Source organism: Pinus tabuliformis, chromosome 9, assembly GCF_031772625.1.
Source record: "Pinus tabuliformis cultivar Carrire ecotype Pingquan chromosome 9, CPIR1, whole genome shotgun sequence".
NCBI classification, from domain to species: Eukaryota; Viridiplantae; Streptophyta; class Pinopsida; order Pinales; family Pinaceae; genus Pinus; species Pinus tabuliformis.
This window is the reverse complement of record NC_142307.1, coordinates 105,626,039-105,648,413: the sequence shown is the minus strand read 5'-3', so window position 1 is coordinate 105,648,413 and position 22,375 is coordinate 105,626,039. Positions and strand designations below refer to the sequence as shown.

At 36.7% G+C, this 22,375-nt stretch overlaps 1 protein-coding gene across 1 annotated transcript in view; it reads left to right on the top strand.

Annotated features, from left to right (window-relative positions):
* Positions 1-2,637: 2,637 nt before the first annotated feature.
* Positions 2,638-22,375, top strand: part of LOC149147295 (glycosylinositol phosphorylceramide mannosyl transferase 1-like) — an 82,835-nt gene continuing 63,097 nt past the window's right edge. Inside the window, exons 1-4 of the mRNA XM_089438342.1 lie at positions 2,638-3,170; positions 9,446-9,842; positions 10,923-11,086; positions 11,247-11,317. Coding sequence (XP_089294468.1) covers positions 2,911-3,170; positions 9,446-9,842; positions 10,923-11,086; positions 11,247-11,317 — 892 coding nt within the window. The 5' untranslated portion in view covers positions 2,638-2,910. The remainder of the gene's footprint in view (positions 3,171-9,445; positions 9,843-10,922; positions 11,087-11,246; positions 11,318-22,375) is intronic.

Below are 22,375 nucleotides of genomic sequence, written 5' to 3'. Positions count from 1 at the left end.
CGACAATGAATATCAGAGTGAGCCACATCACATTTTAATTCAGTTTTGAGGGGACACGTCATGTGTAGTTATTACACTAGGTGGTGACACTGCGATCATGTCCCTGTACACTCGATATGGGTTTAATTATTTCTAAGATATATATGAATGTTTTACAGCTCATTTATTTCCATGATGCAAGTTTTTATTATATTTTTGTTGATTTCAATGCTTTTAATGTAAAAATAGATTTAATATACTCAAACAATGTTAATAACTAATATTTAAATTTGCATGCATTAAAATTGTTTTTTACTATATTTAAGCAAGTTTCCATTTTTTATCATTTAAAATGAATAGAAAAGAACCAATTGTAAATTGTTTAAACACACCTCTTAGCTACATGTCTCTCTTTTATGACAGTTCTATGTAATGAATGCATTTGTATTTTTGATTTACTAAAATTATAATGACTTTGATATTTTCATTTTCTTTAACAAGAGTCTTTTTGGTAGAAATCACACTGTTTTGAACCAACTAGTGTGGTTCATCATGGGGATAGATGAAGATGCAGATCAAGGCACATGCTTAAATAGAGGGCCATGTAGAGACCAAAAAATCATAACGGCTAGTTTATGAAAACTAATATTTTAATAATGATTATTAAGATCAAATAATATTCTTTTAACGACTAATTTAAGAATAATAATATTATAATTTATAATAACAATTAAGATAAAAAATAAAATAAAATAATAATACTAATAATAGTAATTAAGAAAGATCAAAAAACGTAAACATTAATAAGAAACAAACAATCCAAGTAAACCAAATACAAGGAATAAAGTAAAAAATAATTAAAAAATAAAAACATAAAATTAAAAAATTAAAAAATAACTAGGAGTCAAGCCGTGATTACTGAATCAAGATCCTATAAAATAATAATAATTGGAGACTAAAATTAAAACAAAACAATCAAATGGGAAGATAAAATTAAGAAAGATCGAAAAACGTAAACATTAATAAGAAACAAACAATCCAAGTAAACCAAATACAAGGAACAAAGTAAAAAAAAATTAAAACATAAAATAAAAAAATAAATAGGAGTCAAGCCGTGATTACTGAATCAAGATCCCATAAAAATAATAATAATTAGAGACTAAAATTAAAACAAAGCAATCAAATGGGAAGATTAAATTATATATATATATATATATATATATATATATATATATATATATATATAAACTTAAACATTAAAAACAATATTCCTATAACTACTAGCTTATATATATATAATTAATATGAAAAACTGAAAAAGGTAAACATTAACAAGAAACAAACAATCCAACTCAACCAAAAACATGAACAAAGTCCAAAAAATTTATTTATATATATATATAAAGAGGAGTGAAGTTATTAATGAGTCAAGATCCTATAACAAAAATAATAATTAGATGAGACTAAAATTAAAACAAAGCAACCAAAAAAGAGGGCAATTTTATTTTATTTTTTATAAAGTTGAGAAATAAAAAAATATTAACATTAAATGCAAATACCTATATATAAACAAAAAATTTCATGAATAGAAATGTCAAACACTAAAAAACAAAATAATCGGCCAACATAAACAAATTAGGAGGAAAGGACAGGCACCCAACTTCTACTAATATTCTAACCATCATCTCTAAATTTTCATTTTCATTATATTTAAATATAAAAATGAGATTATGAAATATATTTTAATTTAATTAATTTAATATTTTTCCCTTTTAATGAAGTACTTCACTTTTTAGTATGCAAGAATAAGATATTCTTAGTACATTGTCACCCTATCAATCTTTTTGATCTTGTAAGTAGCGAAGCTATGGTGATCTTGAAAATCTTTTCTTAATATTTTTTGAGCATAAAATAAAATGTTAAAGAATAACTTTTTAAATCAATAAAATTATGGTAATGTTGAAACACTTCCTTTAATATTTTATTTTATTGAGCATAAGAATAAGATGTTAAAGAATTCCCAATAATTTCTTAAGTCCAAAAAATCATATCAATATTAATAGACATTAATAATCATTAAAAAATTAAAAATTAAACCTAAATAAAAAACAACTTATCCCAACCAACTAAACTAAATTCAACTAATTTTATAATTTCACAAAATAATAAATATTATTCCAAATGAGGTTGGAATTTATTGATATTAGATGAGGTTGGAATTTATAATTTTTAGTTCTTAAAAATATATTGTATCCTTTGTTAATAAAAATAAGTCAGTTTTATATATGATATTAAAAAAAATATAAAAGAAAAAGCCGTACATACACGGACGTTCATCTCTGCGATTTCCATTCACAATGGGAAAAGAACACAAAACTTCAAAGGCCAGCCAAATCGAACAATTACAATGGGGAGCATGGAACTCCAAATTAACCAAATGAGACAGTGTGGAAAAAATGGCTAAAACTGCTAATAACAAACCAAAATAATTAGGTTGTTGGTTGTTTGCGTGACACAGGGCAAGCAATCAATCCCCTGCTCTTAAGAAACATGAAACCGTCCGTTAGTAGCTAACCAAACCAAACCAAGAAGGCTTACCAACCATTTAGATTGATAAATCAAATCAATTAAAAACTGTTTAAAAATAGCCACAAAAGAAATTCAAAAGGAAAGGAAACGGGGGCAAAGGATATTAATCAGACCAGCACCACCATCCGATGCAGGCACCCGGAGGATAGACAACAGTGTGCTCGCCCCACAAATTGGAAATGAAATAAAAATCACGCACACATCGGGTAAGCAAAGAGCTGGCGCGTTCGATTCTCAACAGCCTCGACCTGAAGCTTCTTGCTTTTTGGTTTATAGTTTATCCTCTTGAAGATCTCGTTTACCGGTATGAATTCGCTGCCGTGAGAGTATTATGGGATTGCCATGTCGAGTAGCATGGGATTGGGCGTGGGCAGCGCCCCTATGAATAGTGGGGTTTATTCCCCTGCTAAGGAAAAAGCTGGAATGAGAGGTTCCCACAACAGATTACTGGTTCAGAGGCTAAGACAATTGCTAATTAACATTGGGTCAGTTAAGATCAAGATATTGGTGCCCTTTTGCCTTATTTTTACGCTTATTGTTATTGCTGGCCGAGCTGCCTCGTTCATGGGATGGCATCACCAGTCTCCCCAGCCGAGATCCAGGTATTCAATCAAATACCCTTTTCATTTTCTGTACTTTATAACCGATCTTTTGTATGGTAGTGAAATACCAATTTCGATCTCCGTAGCTGAAGGCTACACTATTCTAATTTTTCTGGGTACCCATTTCAATTTTATTAACTGAAGGATGTCCTCTGCAAGGATTTACAGCATAATTTGAAGTCAGACAGTTTTTCAAATTGGCTTGCTAATTTTCTGCCTGAAGCTAGTTGGCTTTTCAAATTGGTTTGCTAATTTTTAGCCTATTTCTTTCTCGTTTCATGCCTAATGAGCCGTCGTGGAGGAATTGGGCTTGACCTTTGGCTCGACCTAGGTGTATTTATTCCCTCGACATCACCCAGGCTTGTACCTGGCCTCATCTGTGCAGATACACTGCTTAGGACGGACAGTAGAGGTTCATTTAGAAATGCAGGATTACAAGGTATCTTATGATGGGTGGAATTAACACAGCAGCATTTCTTGGGTTGGGGGATTAAATCGCCGATTGACCTCTTTGCCACAACCCGCTTGACTGTAAAGTTTGGCGGACCTTAAAGAGGAAATGTCGATTGGCTTGGATGGTCAATATGAACACCAATGACTTATCTTCCCACGCCTTAATTTCGACACCTAGCTCCAGATACAAAGACTGCAAATAAAACTTTGGCCAATAGTTCCATGCTGGGCTTTAGGGAGAACATGGTTCGGGCTTAGGTCCTTAATATATGCACTTGACTTCATTCCCAAATGCTATAAATTCGACCCATACCTGCAGGGGTCCCCATGCCTCATCTCAAGTCCGTTGGAGTGGAACCTTGGTCCGGAGCGCATTGGGTAATAAAAGGAAGGCATTAACCGCCCATGGAGGTGGGCTTGGATTCATAACATGGCCATGTGGATCTGCAATATGGCCAATGGGGCATCACCTCCCAGTGTCATAAGTTTAATTCCTACCTCCAGGTGCCACCTAACTTCACAGTTTTAAGGAGAACATGGAGGTGTGCTTGGACCTGTAATGTGTGCACGGAGGTTCTCGACTCCCACTGCCCTTAGATTGATTGCTACCTCAATGGGCCACGGTTACCATAAGTTTCTGGGTGGAGCCTTTTGGAATGAAATATTGGTCACTGTGTGAAACCCATCAGACGCAGTCACAAGCTGACTTTAGTTTCCTTTTTCATTTCCCATTTCATTAGAGATTTATTCTTTGTTCTAACTATACTCATATTTAGATAAATTGGTAGTCTTTAGACCTCTTTACTGGATTAATTGTTAATTTTTGTTTTCACTATATGCCTGTGTATACATGCATACGCAGATACACAGGTGCATTCTTACACTCATACAGGCATAGAATAGATACACAGGTACATACAGTATACTGACTCATACACACATCTTTTTAGGTTTCCAAATATTTCAGGAGTTTCATTGTAAAGCTGCAAAATTTTTTGATTCTATGCGTACCTTCTAGATTTTAGGGATTTCTCTCTTTTTTTTCCAGGTAGGGGGAAACCCTAGGACGTTTTTCTTTATTCAGAGGATGGTACCTAGGCTAGACGCTAGATTCTTCAGGGCACAAGACCAGATCAACAGCAGAGCCCGAAGCCATTGCAATGATATATTTATTATGAACTCAGCATGCCACTCAGAGGAGTAGAACCTGGGTGTGGAGGATAACACTCCAGCCCACAACCACACAGGCTAGACCCAAACGATAATATTTCTTTCTATTTAAGAATTGCTATTTCAATTTCTTCTTATAATGTGGGTCTGTTTTTTAACCAGACATTCCCAGAGTTTTCTTGCGTTTGTTTTTCTAGGCTTTTTTCTCTGTTCAGCCAAGATGGTCCATTTTAGAATTTTTTGAAGTTATCTGGGTTTCATTTTCTTAGATAAAAAATTTGTACTTACGTTTTTTTTTCCAAGGCTTTTCGATAATTCATATTTGTTTGTTTTTTCAGTCATTTCTAATATTTACGTGTACTTGATTGTTCTCTTGTTAATTAATAAATATTATGGATTTAGTTATTTTTCTTATGTTTTTTGTCTGGAGTCATATGGATTTCATATACTTCGCAGAAATCATCTATGTCATAATTTTTTGATTTCTTCTGTATTTATAATGTTTTTTGGTTTATTTATTTTTATTTATGTGGACTCACCTCTCTGATAATTTTTGTACTCTGATTGATTTTCATTTTCTTGTATCCCCTGCATTTTTACTTTAATCACTTCTGTACTTATTTTTTCAAAAAATCATCTTTCTGTTTTGAACAAGTGCATTCATATAGCAAATTAAGTGCAAAGAATGAAATAAATATTATAATTACTAAACAAATCATTACAAGAGGAAGAGCTAACAGCGAAATGGAAATTGGGAGTTTAAGAGAAACTGAGACAGGGAATGAATATAATCATATAATCTGCTACACAAACCATATTACAGGAGGAAGCAAAATGAAGAATGGAACTCACTTAGGTATACCTATATACTTATCAACTTTAAATTCGTTGTCTTGGTCAATGAGAATGATTATTATCAAGATACAGGATAAAAACTGATGATTATGATTGATTTAGTTAAAAACTTCTGATAGTCGTCATGGCACAGGGGCCTGTCAGAGTTTCATAATGTTTTTGAGTGCTCTGGGATGTGCTGTTAGATATCCTATGCAAAGCATCTTGAGAATCTTATGCCCACCTAAATGTTAAAAATTAAAATAACCTTTTACGAAAGTTTGATATATTTATTATGATCTCAGCATGCCACTCAGAGGAGTAGAACCTGGGTGTGGAGGATAACACTCCAGCCCACTAACACACAGGCTAGACCCAAACGACAATATTTCTTTCTATTTAAGAATTGCTATTTCAATTTCTTCTTATAATGTGGGTCTGTTTCTTAATCAGACATTCCCAGAGTTTTCTTGCGTTTGTTTTTCTAGGCCTTTTTCTCTGTTCATCCAAGATGGTCCATTTTAGAATTTTTTGAAGTTATCTGGGTTTCATTTTCTTAGATAAAAAAATTGTACTTATGTTTTTCTTTTTCCAAAGCTTTTCGATAATTCATATTTGTTTGTTTTTTCAGTCATTTCTAATATTTACATGTACTTGATTGTTCTCGTGTTAATCTATAAATTTTATGGATTTAGTTATTTTTCTTATGCTTTTTGTCTGGAGTCATATGGATTTCATATACTTTGCAGAAATCATCTATGTCATAATTTTCTGATTTCTTCTGTATTTATAACGTTTTTTGGTTTATTTATTTTTATTTATGTGGACTTACTTCTCTGATAATTTTTGTACTCTGATTGATTTTCATTTTCTTGTACCCCCTGCATTTTTACTTTAATTGCTTCTGTACTTATTTTTTTCAAAAAATCATCTTTCTGTTTTGAACAAGTGCATTCATATAGCAAATTAAGTGCAAAGTATGAAATAAATATTACAATTTACTAAACAAAACATTACAAGAGGAAGAGCAAACAGCAAAATGGGAATTGGGAGTTTAAGAGAAACTGAGACAGGGAATGAATATAATCATATAATCAACTACACAAACCATATTACAGGAGGAAGCAAAATGAAGAATGGAACTCACTTAGGGATACCCATATACTTATCAACTTTAAATTCGTTGTCTTGGTCAATGGGAATGATTATTATCAAGATACAAGAAAAAAACTGATGTGATGATTGATTTAGTTAAAAAATTCTGATAGTCGTCATGGCACAGGGGCCTGTCAGAGTTGTTGAGATTTTGTATATATTAATTTGGCTAAAATCTCATGGATAATGCCAACAATAGGATTTGTTCCTAAACTGATTGCATCAAATCCTGATGAGGAGATATTCTATCCTATTTTGTTGTGATAGAATTTATTATTCAGTTTCTTCTCTACATCTATAAATTGTAAGCCTGTAGAGGCAAATGTATATGTGAGGTGTGAGGAAGAGGAAATCTGCTGTTGTAATCTCTTGTTGAATAATTGATAAGCCGATACCTCTGTTTGGTGGATGTAGCCCAGATTGGTTGGGTGAACCAAATGCTGTCTCATGTTTTATGCTGTGTGTGAATTTATTTAATTTTCTGCTGTGCATAATCTGAACAATTGGTATCAGAGCGTTGTATACGCTGCCTGCTTGCTGAGTATATGCTGTGTGGAGAGGAGTGCTGTGAGCTGGTGCAAATCTCTGCGTGAAGTGGAGCTATTAAGTGCAAATCTCTGCAAATTTATTTGTAGAGCTGGTGCAAATCTCTGGTTTTGTATGGTGCATGAAGTGTAAACTGAGATCAACAGGTTAAAGGCTAAGATGGCTAGGACGTTTGATATGAAATATCTAGGAGCAGCAAGACAGATTTTGGGCATGGAGATTTTCAGAGACAGGAACAATGGTAAGCTGTGGTTATCACAAAAGAAGTATATTGAGAAAATACTCTTAAGGTTTGGTATGAACAATGTGAAGCCAGTTTTAGTCCCTTAGCTTCCCATTTTAAGCCTTCTTCAAGTTTATGTCCTAACACAATTGAAGAAAGGGAATATATGTCTCGAATTCCATATGCCAATGTAGTAGGTTGTTTGATGTATGCGATGGTTAGTACACGACCAGATATTTCACATGCAGTTGGGGTTGTCAGCAGGTATATGGCAAATCCAGGGAAAGAACACTGGTCAGCAGTGAAATGGGTGCTTCAGTATCTGAGAGGCACAAGTGATTATTGTATCACTTATAACAGAAGTAGTGAATTTGTTTGCGGATATGTTGATTCCGATTTTGCAGGTGATTTGGATAAGAGAAGGTCAACATCAAGATATGTCTTTACTCTTGCAGGTGGAGCTATTAGCTGGATGTCAAAGCTACAAAACATTGTTGCTTTATCCACTACAGAAGCAGAATACATAGCTGCTTCACATGCTTGCAAAGAAGCGGTTTGGTTGAAAGGTTTGTTTGGTGAGTTTGGTAGGTTACAAGACAACATTAAGTTATTTTGTGATAGTCAAAGTGCAATTCACTTGGCTAAAAATCCAGCCTATCATAGTAAATCAAAGCATATACCTATAAAGTACCATTTTGTAAGACAGGTTATCACTGAACGGGGAGTCTCTCTTGAAAAAGTGCATACAAAGGAAAACTGTGCAGACATGTTCACGAAACCAGTTTTATTAGAGAAGCTATGATGGTGTCTGGCTTCTCTTGGCTTGCAAAGAAAATGAAAAGAATAAACAGGAACGAGGTATCAGGCTAATTGTTGTCAAGGTGGAGATTGTTGAGATTTTGTATATATTAATTTGGCTAAAATCTCATGGATAATGCCAACAATAGGATTTGTTCCTAAACTGATTGCATCAAATCCTGATGAGGAGATATTCTATCCTATTTTGTTGTGATAGAATTTATTATTCAGTTTCTTCTCTACATCTATAAATTGTAAGCCTGTAGAGGCAAATGTATATGTGAGGTGTGAGTAAGAGGAAACCTGCTGTTGTCATCTCTTGTTGAATAATTGATAAGCCGATACCTCTGTTTGGTGGACATAGCCCAGATTGGTTGGGTGAACCAAAAGCTGTCTCATGTTTTATGCTGTGCATAATCTGAACAAGAGTTTCATAATGTTTTTGAGTGCTCTGGGATGTGCTGTTAGATATCCTTCGCAGAGCATCTTGAGAATCTTATGCTCACTTAAATGTTAAAAATTAAAATAACCTTTTACGAAAGTTTGTAAAATACAGATGATATCCAGAAAACCGGAAATTCCAATGCAAAGCCAATTGGCTACTTGACAAAAGTACTAAAAGATATGCTTTTGCTGAATTCTGGGATCAAGATCCAATGACTTTGGAATAAGCCGAGCCAAATTGAAAGTAAGACATCGGTTGATCTATCAAATGAGTTCGACTCATACTAATTATAAGCCCAAGATTATCCATACCGGGATCTTCAGATGGTAAGAGATGTTCTGATCAAACTAGTAATTTCTGTGTTTATTTCCATCGTGACTTTGTGTATATGGAAATCCTCATGCTTATTTCCCACACAAGTATTTTCATATGTTAAGTGCTTGGCCTAGAGTGAAGGTGTTTGGCCAGGTTGTAGGAATCTTGAATGCAAAATCTAAAATGTAGCATCAAAAATTCAAATGCAAGCTTTGCTACAGAAGTTGGTTAGTTGGTTTTTAGTTGCATGTATGCTGGATTACATTTTGCAAATGGTTATGTTTAGATAGTGGACTAACAACATTGCATTTGGGCATACTTTTTGTCTTCTTGCAGGAAAATGTATACAGTATTGATTAATACGTGGAGGCGGAATGATCTTCTGAAGCAATCCGTTGCTCACTATGCAGGTTGCAGCAGTGTTGACGCAATACATGTTGTCTGGAGTGAAATTGAACCACCCTCTGCTACTCTTCAAGCCTATCTCAAAAGAAGTGTGCACTTAAAATCTAAAAATAGGAACAGACCTGACCTTAGGTTCAACCTCAATGAAGTGGACAACCTAAATAATAGATTTAGGCCAATTGAAGGCCTAAGAACAGATGCAATATTTTCGGTTGATGATGACGTCATATTTCCTTGCTCCACCTTGGAGTTTGCATTCAGTGTATGGCAAAGTGCTCCAGATAGCATGGTTGGTTTTGTACCTCGCATGCATTGGGTTGATTCAAAGGTATTCTCTGCCCACTTCTGCACTGATTGTTGCTGATGAGTATTACAATTTTGTGTAACTGAATTTTAGCTGGCCCTCAATTGTTGGCATTTAACATATAGGTATTGTGATCTTTTGCATTGTATTTGTGAGTATTAATGAAGGCTGGGATATGGTGTTTGTTCTATTTTGTTTTCATGTGTAAACATCGCTCTTTGTAAATGATAAACTAAAGATCATCTTACTTGTGGTGGCATGTTTGTCTTTCTTTCTTTTATTTATTTTTCCTTCCTTCTTTGTTTGCGATTAGTTATAAGTTTATAACTCAAGACATAGAAGAAGGTGTTTTTACAAGTTTTATAATTCTGCAAGAGTTATACCATTTATTGATCTCTTATAGCATGCTTTTCTAGTAAGCAAATGCCTTCGGTGGAGATAGATTAAAATAGATGATTGATGGCTGTCTTTAGTGTTATCTTTTTTAGAAATGGAAGAGTGCCTTTGTAGATCCTGGCATTTGAATTTTGAATACATACATTAGGTTCCTGAATATTGGGAGTTGTTAATCACCAAGATCTTGGAAACTCATATTGACTTGAGGCTTTGAGAAATTGAAGGCCAGTGGAAGTCGTTAATATCTGAGATCTTGGAAGAGCAAAGCAACTTGTGCTTGATTGTACTGGACCCTTAAGATTTGTCAATTTGGAAAGGCCAATTTTCTGGTAATTACTTTGAAGTTTCCACAGGTTTGCAGTGTGCACTATTATTTGAACTGTTATAGTCCTTGTAAAATTCGATATACTTATTATTGTAAGATATCTGACAATATATTTTTAACTCTGGAGTCCCGAGTTTTGTAAATCTGCAGAGGCTTTTTCTTAGCCAATTGCTTTCACGTTTCCACAAGTTTGTGGTATTCTTTGAATTGTTGCAATGAAGATAAACCAATAGTCTGTGTAAAATTCTAAATAATTAAATGTCGTATGATTTCTGGTAGTAAGATTTTAATCCTGTTTCTTTGAAGCATATAGTTTTACTGCTCGTCCTTCGAGTGAAAATTCCCTTCGCCTTTTGTTCCTCATACACTTTTTATGTCTGCAGAACCATGATGTAATACGCTATACTTATGGGGGTTGGTGGTCTGTCTGGTGGATGGGCACATATAGCATGGTTCTTTCGAAGGCTGCATTTTTACATAAAAAATATCTTGATATGTACACTAATCAGATGCCAGCGTCAATCCGGGAGTATGTAATCAAGGAAAGGTTTGTTCCATATCTTGCGTTAGTACCTTAAACATGCTTTTATGAGTGTCCTATTATGTCAGATGTGAACTCCAATGTTTTCCCCTTATCATGTTTGTAATACAGAGAAATTTCCATATTGATCATGCTGTTTTTTAACTTACCTGTTTATATATAATAGGAACTGTGAAGATATTGCAATGTCTTTCCTTGTTGCAAACACAACTGGTGCTCCTCCTATCTGGGTTAAAGGTAAGCAAGGATATTACATTAATGTGTTTGACTCTTTCTTGCATTCAAATCTTTGCCTTTCTCATTGATGAAATTATATTTGTACATCATTTTGCCTTGTGTCATTTGTTTTTTTGTAAGTTCTTTGAATTATAAGGAGCCCTCAAGTTAGCTATTAAAGCTCTCTGCATAAATTAGTACTTTTTTGATGTGATTGGATTCTGGAAAGTGTATGATTGGACTATATGCTTCTGACTCTTTCCTTTTATCGGCTAAGGTTAAGTGCTTTTTTTAAAAATCCATGGTTAGCTATGAACCCCAACTCTACATTATTGCGGTAAATTCACTTTAAAGTAAGGGCTGTTCAACTCAAGTTTCAACCAATTCATAATACACATGATCCAAGTTCTATGCCTGCTGGTGTTTGAACTTTGAACCTGTCTAACAACCACACCACTGTGGATGGACAGCTCCTTACTATTGCATTGTTTTAGGAGTCGAAATGCAATGTCATGCATGATACTTCTGACCATATTCCATTAAGCATTACTGCTTATATGAGAATAGGTGACAGTGCTTCTATAAATTCACTTCTCATTGCCCCTTTATTGTCTTCTGTTGTTTTTCAGTTGTGTCCCAAGTTACCAGGATTTGGATATGGATCCAGATCCACTAGATTTTTGAAACGCTAAGATCTGGATATGGCTAGGAAATGGGGATGAACAGTTGTGTTCATTTGATGAGGGTCTATCACCTCCTGTAATGCTATTCCACTCTATTAAACTAAGACACTTCCACCACTGCATTTTTGAAGCAATTTGTCACCGATTAGTGTCCTTCCTTTTTAGGGTCTAATTGGGGTTTTTTGTGGAGGATTCTGTGCTGGATGTTTCCAGCAATGCGGGATATGTTTTCAATGGCTGATCTTGAATGGATCCAAAATGCATTGGCATTTCTTTCTAGATCCATTGCAGATCCTGCCGGATTTGGATCTGGACCTGCATTTCCATTATGCTAGATAGGCAGATCTGGAAACTTAGGTTGTGCTCCTCTCGTTGACTTGCTTAATATTTTGTGATGGTTCTAGTTTATTTAGGAGTGACATTACATCATTGAAGTCCTTTTCTTGTGAAGTATCTCTAGCTCTTTTATGTTTCTTGATTGTGAGAATAAAAATGGAGTTTGTGGTCTCTTGCTTTGTGTGCTCGAGTTTCCTCAACTGTCTCACGTTGACAGTCATGTGGAATACATATATCTTTTCCAATTAAGCTAGAAGGCACTAGTACATGTGAGATTTAAGAGATTTAAGGTTTTGTACAAATGCACAATTATTCTCCGATTGAAATTAGAGTGGTGAATGACAACCTTGAAATCAGAGTGATGAAATACCAGTTTTTCTAGTTTTTTTGTTTTGATATTTTGGATGTGGTACTTCTCTTGGTATGCTATTGTATGATACTTCTATTCTATTGTATGTGTAGACCTCTGTAACACAGGATTTGTTGAGTATGCTGAGATTAAGCTGGTGAGTCGAATTGGCATTCAGTCAAAAGTTTAAAACTTGACCTATTTTGGACAAACACTAAAGCAGGTGACATTTAAGCGTGCTTGGATGGGGAACCCGAGATCCATGCATTCCTGTGCAAACTTCCTGCTTTTATTAGCATTTACTAATTTTGATGCCAATGGAACTTTTAGTAATCTAGCTATAAGGATTTATGAATTATGGTTGCACTTAAGATTTTCCAATTTTTGAGATGGTTCCTTGTGAAATTTGTGAATGCAATGTATTCATGGCACTTGAAGTTGTTCAAAGAATCTAAAGAAATGGAAAGTATGGTGTGCGCGAGAATAATTCTTTTAACTTCAAAGAGAAGGACAAGCAACAAGTGGGACAAGGTTGCTGAAGAGGATGTGGTCTAGGAAGTATGCCTTTCTATATTTTTGTCAAGGACAAGATACATTTGGAAATATCATAATTTTGTGAAGCATTGAAGATTTCCCTGCCCTTCTTCGTAAAATTAGGAAAAAGAGAAATGTTAATATGCTTGTTATTGTACCCAAAGAAAGAAGGTTGAGTGTTTGAAAATTACGTCTCGATTCAAATGTTCTTACAAGACATGGAGCGAGGATTGGTGCCAATGTTGGATCAAATGATTTTGCTCAAAGAACAATTGGGAGGGTAAAGATGTGAACCCAATACCCAAATGTAGTGGAACAAATGCAATTCTTTAAGGATGTTGGCACACTGTTTAATGATATGGGACGATAAGGAGATTATCTTATTGTACTTGATTGCTTTTCCAATTGAGTGGAAGAAATTTAGAAGTATTCAAAAGTTGGTGGTTCTCCTCAAAGCAGGGAATCCACTATCCAAACTTCTGAACACTCTACAACTATTACAAGGAGCATATCTATCTCAACAAGAGAAGGAAAATCAAATTCAAGTAAAACTTGTGCAAAAATTGGCCTATTTTGGGGATGTGATCTTTGAATTTGATCCACAAGTTGACCTTGAAGTTGAAGGATTCCTTCTACCACAAGGTATATGGGACTTTCCCTACGGTAAATATTTTGTTGAAAGACATTGATTCAAATGGGTCTGCTAGCCCTATCATGGTGGAAAAATGGGTCGACTAGCCCTATGATGGTGGAAGAATGGGTAAGCTAGCCCCATCATGGTAGAAGAACTATCTAACGGTAGCCAACAAACATCTTGCCAACCTTCTGGGTATTTTAAAAAGTGTGGAAACAAGTTTGACGGGGATAAAAATCTATGCTGATTTCAAAGTGTTTGATTTGGAAGATGCATGTATTGTTGAATTGTTCTTCTGGAGGGGGAAAAGATTGAAAGGTTTGTTATCGCTTGAAATTGTCCTTTGAGAAATCAACCTGAACGAGTTTTGAATGGACAGTTTAGTGACACTGTCCCTGTCTCATGTGTGCACCTCTTGCTTTAGAATCAGTACTCACTGATTCTAGGGAAGTATCCCTATAGGATCTTGCTCATAGAATCTCTTAAAATCTGCATCTTATACTTCAAAGTAGCAAGCCATTTTCAGATCTGCAACTAATATTTGCAAATCTGAAAAATAGATTCTTTAAAGCTTGTGAATAAATTGTTTGAATTCAGCTTTAAAACTCAAAATTCAATGATGGTTAAGTCATTTTTTTAAGAGGCCTGTGCCTTGCGGAGCTTCAGTAGTGAAAGAAGAAAGAAAGAAATAGAAAGAATATCAGAAAGGCAACTATAGCACTGAATTTTGCTGATAAAAGACTCTCAAATTTGAATCTATATAACACGTGAGAGATATCAAACAAAAGAATTCTTACACAAAGTAGTCATCATTGACCAAAGAGAAGGATGACTTATTTTCTTCTTTAATCAGAGCTGTTAAGTACAAGATCTGAAGGATTTCGGATCATAATCATGCCTAGCCAAAGGAGCCAGGGGGACCGGATCATAACTTAGAATCCTTGTCTCTGCACAATTTTTGGAGATGCAATTTACAGAAGAAGCACGCAGGAGATTTGATCTATAAAACAGTTGAATGCTGCCTAGAAACTCAGACATGAAACAAAGAAGATGGAGTGAATGGTGTAAGGAAGAAAGACTGAAGATGCACCAATGGAATGAAATGCTTGCTTGTCCTCTTCTTATAGATGAAGCCTTGGTTCCAAATTCGAAGTCATGTTTTAAATTTGGTGTGTCCCACCCCCCCACCCCAAAAATAAAAATAAAAATGTAAAGCAATATCTTTTCCCACGATAGCATCAATATTGATTTTGGCACTCTGTCGGAGAAAGGATCACTTCTAAAGGCTGCGCCTCCCTTGGCACCACCCCAGAGGATAGGCCAAGTGTCCTCCTCAAGAATAGAGTTCTTTTGCACAAGAATAGATTTTAATCTTTGTGCTGCACAAGTGCACTAACCTTCTTGTCCAAGTGCAAACTGGTACACTGAACCATTGCTGCCAGTACACTGAACCATTGGTGTTAACAAGGTGCATTTTAACTGAAATGTTGAAGGAATGTGGTCTTAGCCATTAGAACTTAGAAGTCAATGAACAAAGTTAAATCGTCAAGGTCAATTTACAATGTCGAGAATGAGTTTGGGACATGATGCGGAGAACTACAATTGCAGTTCAATTTCATTTGTGTAGAACTCAGATGCTGACATATTCATTTGACAATTGCAAAACTATGGAGATCAAGAGCTTGTTGAAGAGAGACAATATATCTCGTAAAGCTTGTTTTAGCATGGGAATTGTTCCTTGACTTTATGATGAATTAAGAAGATAGGTTCAACCTTACTACACATAGAAGTTGAACTAGGATTCTTTTAGGAATTTGATACTTAAGAGAAAATTCTCTAGTGATGCATGTTAATCAAATGCAGTGAGATGCAGTTTTCAAACTTGGGTCATCTTCATAGCAAGCACTCTGGCTTACTGCTAGCTTGCTGCTAGAAGACAACTTGACAGACTGTACTCTTAGTACGACCTTCTAAATCTATATATCAAAATATCACTACAAGGTTTGGTTGTCCATTGATCATCACAAATACTCAAAGATCAAACATTGTGTGAAGAGAGCATTAAAAATAAAATGTTATTACTAGAATTATGTTCCAACATGACACAAGCTTACCTTACCATACTTTAGCTAATGGATAAATTTAAGCTATCAACAAAATCTTGGCTACGGAATTGACTATTTTGTGTAATGTGGATCCAGATAATTGCAATGATCAAGTCCTTGTAGTCTTGTGGGTTTATTGGGACAAGAAGTCGTTTGGTTATTATTAATTTTTTTTGAATTGGGGTAATTAATGCAATCTGAAAATATACCTCATTTACTTGAGGTTTCCTGGATCTAATCCCCATGAATTTTCAGTTGTAAGGCTGACTTGAAGTATTCAATTATGGCGACAAATGCTTCTCTTTAACCCACATCACCTTGCGGCCTGACAGAACAAATAATATATAAGTGTACTACAATGCCAATAAGGTACAGCTCTTAGGGCACACTTTTCCAAGCATATCACATATTTGAAATAATTTTATTACAAGAATTTTTTACAGCAGAAAATTTTCTCTTTTATCTTCACATTATGTGTTAAAACTGTTGAAAATGTAGCGAAGGAAGAAGGTCTTCTGGTTTGTGCCTTAGCCAGTGAAGACTTCGATCTGTCTTTCTCTAGCATGCATGCGAGATAATGAGATAGACTTCAATTGCGATGAGTTGATTTTCAGTTCACTGGTAAACTGCATACGTAGTATTGGAGCTTGAGTGCGTTGGAGTCTTCTTCAGTTAAACTACAAGATGAGTGGGATGAGGCAAGTTTAGTTAGGACGAGTTAAGACTTCAGAGACAAGTGAAGATGGGACAAGTTAAGTCCTCAGCTGACTCGGTTCACAACTAGAGAAAATCAAGAAACAACTCCAACCAGTCAACTGAGAGCTCGTCTAGGTGTAAGGAGGACTTGCTTCAGTTAACTGTGAAAAGCAACTCATTGCACTAGTGTGAACAAACATTCGAACTTGGCCTCTTGCATGCATTGAAAGTCTATTAAGGCAGAGAAGGATGAAGGCACAAAGATTGATGATCTTTTGTTGATGGTATAACACATTGATTGAGGAGCAAAGATCAAGAATTTGAAGAGCAAGCCGAGACTAGGTTCAATAGGAAATGATTGTGTGAAGGTTGAGATCAAGAGGCAGGGCCGAGAGCAATTTCTCAAGGCAGAGAGCAGTGACAAGCTGAGAACAATTTTTGGAGCTGAGATTAGTGGGAAGAAAACCAAGAGCTTTCTTAGAGGCTATTTGCTGGTTGTAGTAGCAGCAGACTAAATTGTAAAAGATTTATTTGCTCAAAGAAAATCAATAAGAAGACCACAACAATGAAAGCAGGTTTTCTCATTTGGGTTTCCTGGCTAAAACATGGGTGTCAAATTTATGTGTGCATGATCCGAATTGGATCATTATATTGTTTGTCATCCATCTTGATGCATTTGGAGTGGAAAAAGTGGAGGAATTAGCTCACGGGATCGTTTTTATCGGCGGCACCTTATTTGGCGAAACAGGGTCTGGAACCTTTCGGGAGCGTTTTGTGGCATCAAATGACGTTTTTTGGGGGTGAAAATTTGGCGCTTTAGCATAACACCTGTTCATGCTATTCTACACACAAAGACCTTTCCAGCGGCGAAGAAGTGCGTCAATCAGAGTCCGTATGCAAAAGTTATGCCACCTAGAAGTTGACCTTCATGTTTTCACACCTATAGTTCGGGAGTATGTCGCGTCAACCCCTTATTATTCATGGAAAATGGGCTACCCACGTGTTTGTGATGTAAAAGGCTCTAGAAGAGTCTATTTTGTAACTCTAGTTACAAGTTGATGTTGTCAAGCTTAACCACTAGTAGGCTATCGGGCTGTGTTATAATTGGGCCACTAGGAGGAAGAGGCATTCCATTCTTTCGAGAGCATTTTGTTCCATAGTTAAGCAAAGATAGCCAGGAGAGATAGGAGGTAGATCACACAGAGAGGATCTGTGCATTGCAGCGCAATCCATGAGTCACAGGCATTACTTCTTTGTACCTGCAGCCATGTTTCCAAAGAGAGAAAGAGAGCGTAGCGACCTCACCTTCCAGCTGAGTTTTCTTCCGAAAAGGTTTCCCAGAGAGCATTTCTTGTGTCTTATGTGTGTGTATGTGAGCTTATTTTGTCGTTCTCTACTTCTATGCATAATTTATATTCACATGCATGCACTAATTATAGTTAAACCTACTAATCTTAAAGTTGAATAAAACTGTAATAGTGTAGAATCTTAGATTTTTAATATAATATTATCAGATCTGTTGTGACAAATTGTCCAGTGCAATATCCATCGCAGTTTACGGATCATTTAGTATCAGAGCAAGTGTCTTTGTGTATTTTATGAAGATTGAAAGGATCTAGATCGGCGAGGCCGAAAATCATAAAACCTTAATCATAGGCGACGAATTTGTAAACAAACCTCGTGATCCTGCAGAGGTGAGGTTTTTCGTGGCTTGAACAAGAAGTCGCGGATATAAACCGCAATGTAAACCTCCTCATGGCGGCCCTAAGCAATAAGCTTGGGCTATTTGGAGAAGACGGGGGTTTGAATGCAGAGGACAAATTAGAAGGGGGATCGAGAGATCAAGAAGACACAAAGAACTAACCGAAAAAAAAAGAACTTGAAAAAGATTAACCCAATTCGAGTGCCCTGAATCAATCCCTGTTCAAAATGGAAGCAAAAGTCGATATCAAGTTGTATCATGGCGAGATCGACGCTCTGAAGCTGAACCATTGGTTGCAGCACTTGGAAGTTTATTTCAGCATCCATCAGATCGAGGAAGGGCAAAAGATCTCATTTGCGTGGCTGAAATTAGAGGGCCATGCACTGACTTGGTGGGAGAGCCACACGGAAACCCTGAGGTTGGAGGGAGAACCTCCAGTGACTAAGTGGGAGGATTTCAAAACTCTCATTAAGTCATAGTTTTATTCCATTGGGTACGTGGAGGACCAGTGGATCTGATGGCACTACTTCAGGCAAAATTCGGGCCAAAGCGTGCAGGAGTACACCACAAAATTCAGAAAGATGGCTATAATGTTGGGTATCTCTCCAAAGAACTTAGATGTATGCCTCAAGTATTTGGGGGGTCTACACTGCCATCTGCATGAGAAGTGATGTTGTTCAAGCCCAAATCGGTGGATGAGGCTTGTGTACAAGCACAATACCTGGAGAACATAGGCCTGAAAAGAGCGCAATCAAGTGGATCAAAGCAGAAGGAGCAACAAGAAGCTTCTGAGGAGAGGAAGAAGAAGCAAAAAGAGGGAAAATATAAAAATACGACAGCCACAACACACCAGTGCAAAGATCCTAGCAACCACTGCAACATTGATGGCCATACAGAAGAGAAGTGCTGGAAGTTGCATCCAGAGCTAAACTCGAAGAACAAGAAGAAAGATAATAAGAAAAAGAATCTCATGGCCGCTGATTCGAGCAACCAAGTTGAAAGCAACTCAGACGATGAGAAGATTGTTTGTACATCAATATAGAAGGAGGTGAATTTGAGTAGCCTTTAGTAGCAGGAAGAGAAAGAAATGACCAAACTCTTCCATATAAAGATACAGGTCAAGAAGACAAAGATTGATGCTCTGTTTGACTCAGGATCGCAGGCGAATCTCATTGCAACAGAGCTGGTCAAGAAGTTGGGGCTAGAAGTTCGTGATCATCCAAACCCATATCCACTGGGATGGGTAAATAAGGATGCAGAGTTGAAGGTAACAAAACAGTGCAAAATTAGATTTGTTATCAGTGCTGATTTTATTGATGAAGTAGATTTGGATGTGGTTCCCCTTGATGTATGTGGAGTCGTGTTTGGGAGTCCATACATGTACATGCGTGATGCAATATTCATGAGGAGAGCTAACCAGTACCGACTCATCAAGGATGGAAAATCGTTCATCATCAACGCACACAAAGGCAAGTCAAAAATTTCACTAGTAAGTGCCAACCAGGCCAAGAAATTGATCAGTTCCAACAAGAAGTATGTTTATTATTTTTAAGAGAAAGTCAGTTTGAAGAGGAGTCAATAAGAGGCAAGGCATCCCTAGAGGGGTGTACTAAGAAACAAAAACAACAATTGGAGGAGTTGTTACAGGCATACAAGGATGTGTTCCGAAAGCCTAAAGGGTTACCACCTAAGAGAGAAGTGGAGCACGAGATCTAACTATTGCCAGACTCCCCATTGCCAAATATTGTGCTGTACAAGTAGTTTGTTATAGAAGCAAGTGAGGTGAAGAAACAATTGTAGCAGCTGCTGGAACAGGGTGTCATTCGACCGAGTACATCACCATGTGGGTCACTCATCATCATTGTGCCAAAGAAGGATGGGACTTGGCGGATGTGTATAGATTAGAGGGCATTGAATAAAATCATGCTCAAGAACAAATACCTTCTCTCCAGGATAGATGATCTCCTAGACTAGTTGCAACAAGAAAAGTATTTCACCAAGCTGGTTTTGAAGTCTGTATATTACCAGGTTCGAGTCAAAGAAGAAGATACATGGAAGACAACCTTCAAAACCAGACAAAGTTTGTATGAGTGGTTAGTTATGCCATTTGGCCTATGTAATGAGATTAATGAATGATATATTGTGCCCTTTTATAGAATCATTTGTTATTGTCTATTTGGATGATATACTAGTATATAGTGCTACCTGGGAGGGGCATTTTTTGCATTTGACGCAGGTGCTGGAAACATTAAAGAAGCACTAGCTGCTAGCAAATCTCAAGAAGTGCGAGTTTGCGCAATTGTCCTTGGTGTATCTGGGGTATTGATCGGTGGAGGAGAGTTGAAGATAGATCCTTCCAAGATGGAGGCCATCATGAAATGGCCGGTGCCGACAAATGTTTCCGAGGTCAGGAGTTTCATTGGGGCAACACAGTACTTGAGGAAATTCATACTCTCATTTTCAACGGTAGCAACACTGCTCCACGCCTTAATAGCAAGTGGCAAGAGTTTCCAATGGAGAAAAGGTCCGCAAAAGGCTTTCGAGGAGTTAAAGAAGAAGATCAGTCAAGCACCAGTTCTGGCATTACCAAACTTGTGGCGGCCCTTTGAAGTGGAGACAGATGTGAGTGGGTATGCTATGGGGGCTGTCGTGATGCAAGGAGGAAGGCCCGTTTGCTACCATTTTGAAGTATTTCATGGGGTAGTTCTTAACTACCCTACCTATGATAAGGAGCTCTATGCCATGGTGCAAGCTATGAAGAAGTGGAAGCACTATTTGATGGGAAAGGAGACAATAATCCACACAGATCACCAGCTGTTACAGTACTTGCAATCCCATAGTAAGCTACAACAGACCAGGCATTACAAGTGGATGGGATTTTTACAATAGTTTCATTTGGTGATCAAGTATAAGAATGGCAGCACAAACAAGTTCACTGATATGCTTTCAAGGCCACCCACATCAAAGATTACAACTTTGGGGACTCTTATGCACATGGAGCCATTCACCCATGATGCATACAGAGAGGCATATTTAGAATATGAGGACTTCAAGGAGGTGTATTAGCAGTTGCAGAGTCAGAGTCATGTGCATGATGGTGACAACATCATTGACTACCATCTCCAGGATGGGTTACTCTACAGACTGGATAAGCTATGTGTTCCTAAAGGTGAGTGTTTGCAGCTGATTAGAGAGGCTCACACCTCCAAGGTTGCAAGGCACTTTGGTGTAGGGAAGACCGTGGCTAACTTGCAGAGGTATGTGTATTGGCCCAAGATGTAAGAGCAGGTAGCTAGGTTCATAAGAGGATGCATGCTTTGTTGTACCAGTAAGCCTAACAACAAGAAACATGGTTTGTATCAATGTTGCGAACATCGCGATTGAGATTAAATCGACGCGGGAAAAAATCTGAAAAATCGGGAAAAAATTGGCAAATACAAAAATATTCATTTTTTTCAATTCTTTTAATATCTAAAGCGTCTACAACATAAAATAAATGCATTGACACATAAATATGATAAAAGAACTAATATATAAGATTTGTAATATCAGTTCCAGTGCTGCATCACACACAACAATGAATCATGTCCTGAATAGTAAGTCTTGAGTCCTAAACTCAGCCCCAAAATATGAACAAAAAATATAATAATGTATCTCATATCTGGAGTCATAATGTCATATACAATGAAATGAACCAAATAACTAATATTACTAATTTCCTTTGCCCCTCTTGCGAGAAAATGCAATAGCTTTCCCTCTAGATGTAGATGGCGGTGGAGTTGGCAATGGACTCTGTTGTGCTCTAGAAACTGAAGAACTAAGAGCTATAGGAGGTAGACCACGTCCTCTACTGGTGACAGGGGTAGCCTGGGTAGGTGGTGTCACCTCCTCCTCTTGTTGCTCCTCTTCCTCCTCCTCCTCCTCTATCCCCTCCACTACCTCCTGTCCTAACCAATCAACGACCGACTCCATGAGAGGCCTCACGGCCTCAACCTTCCATGCAGCAATGGTGTCAATCCCATCCAATGAGATGGCCTCCA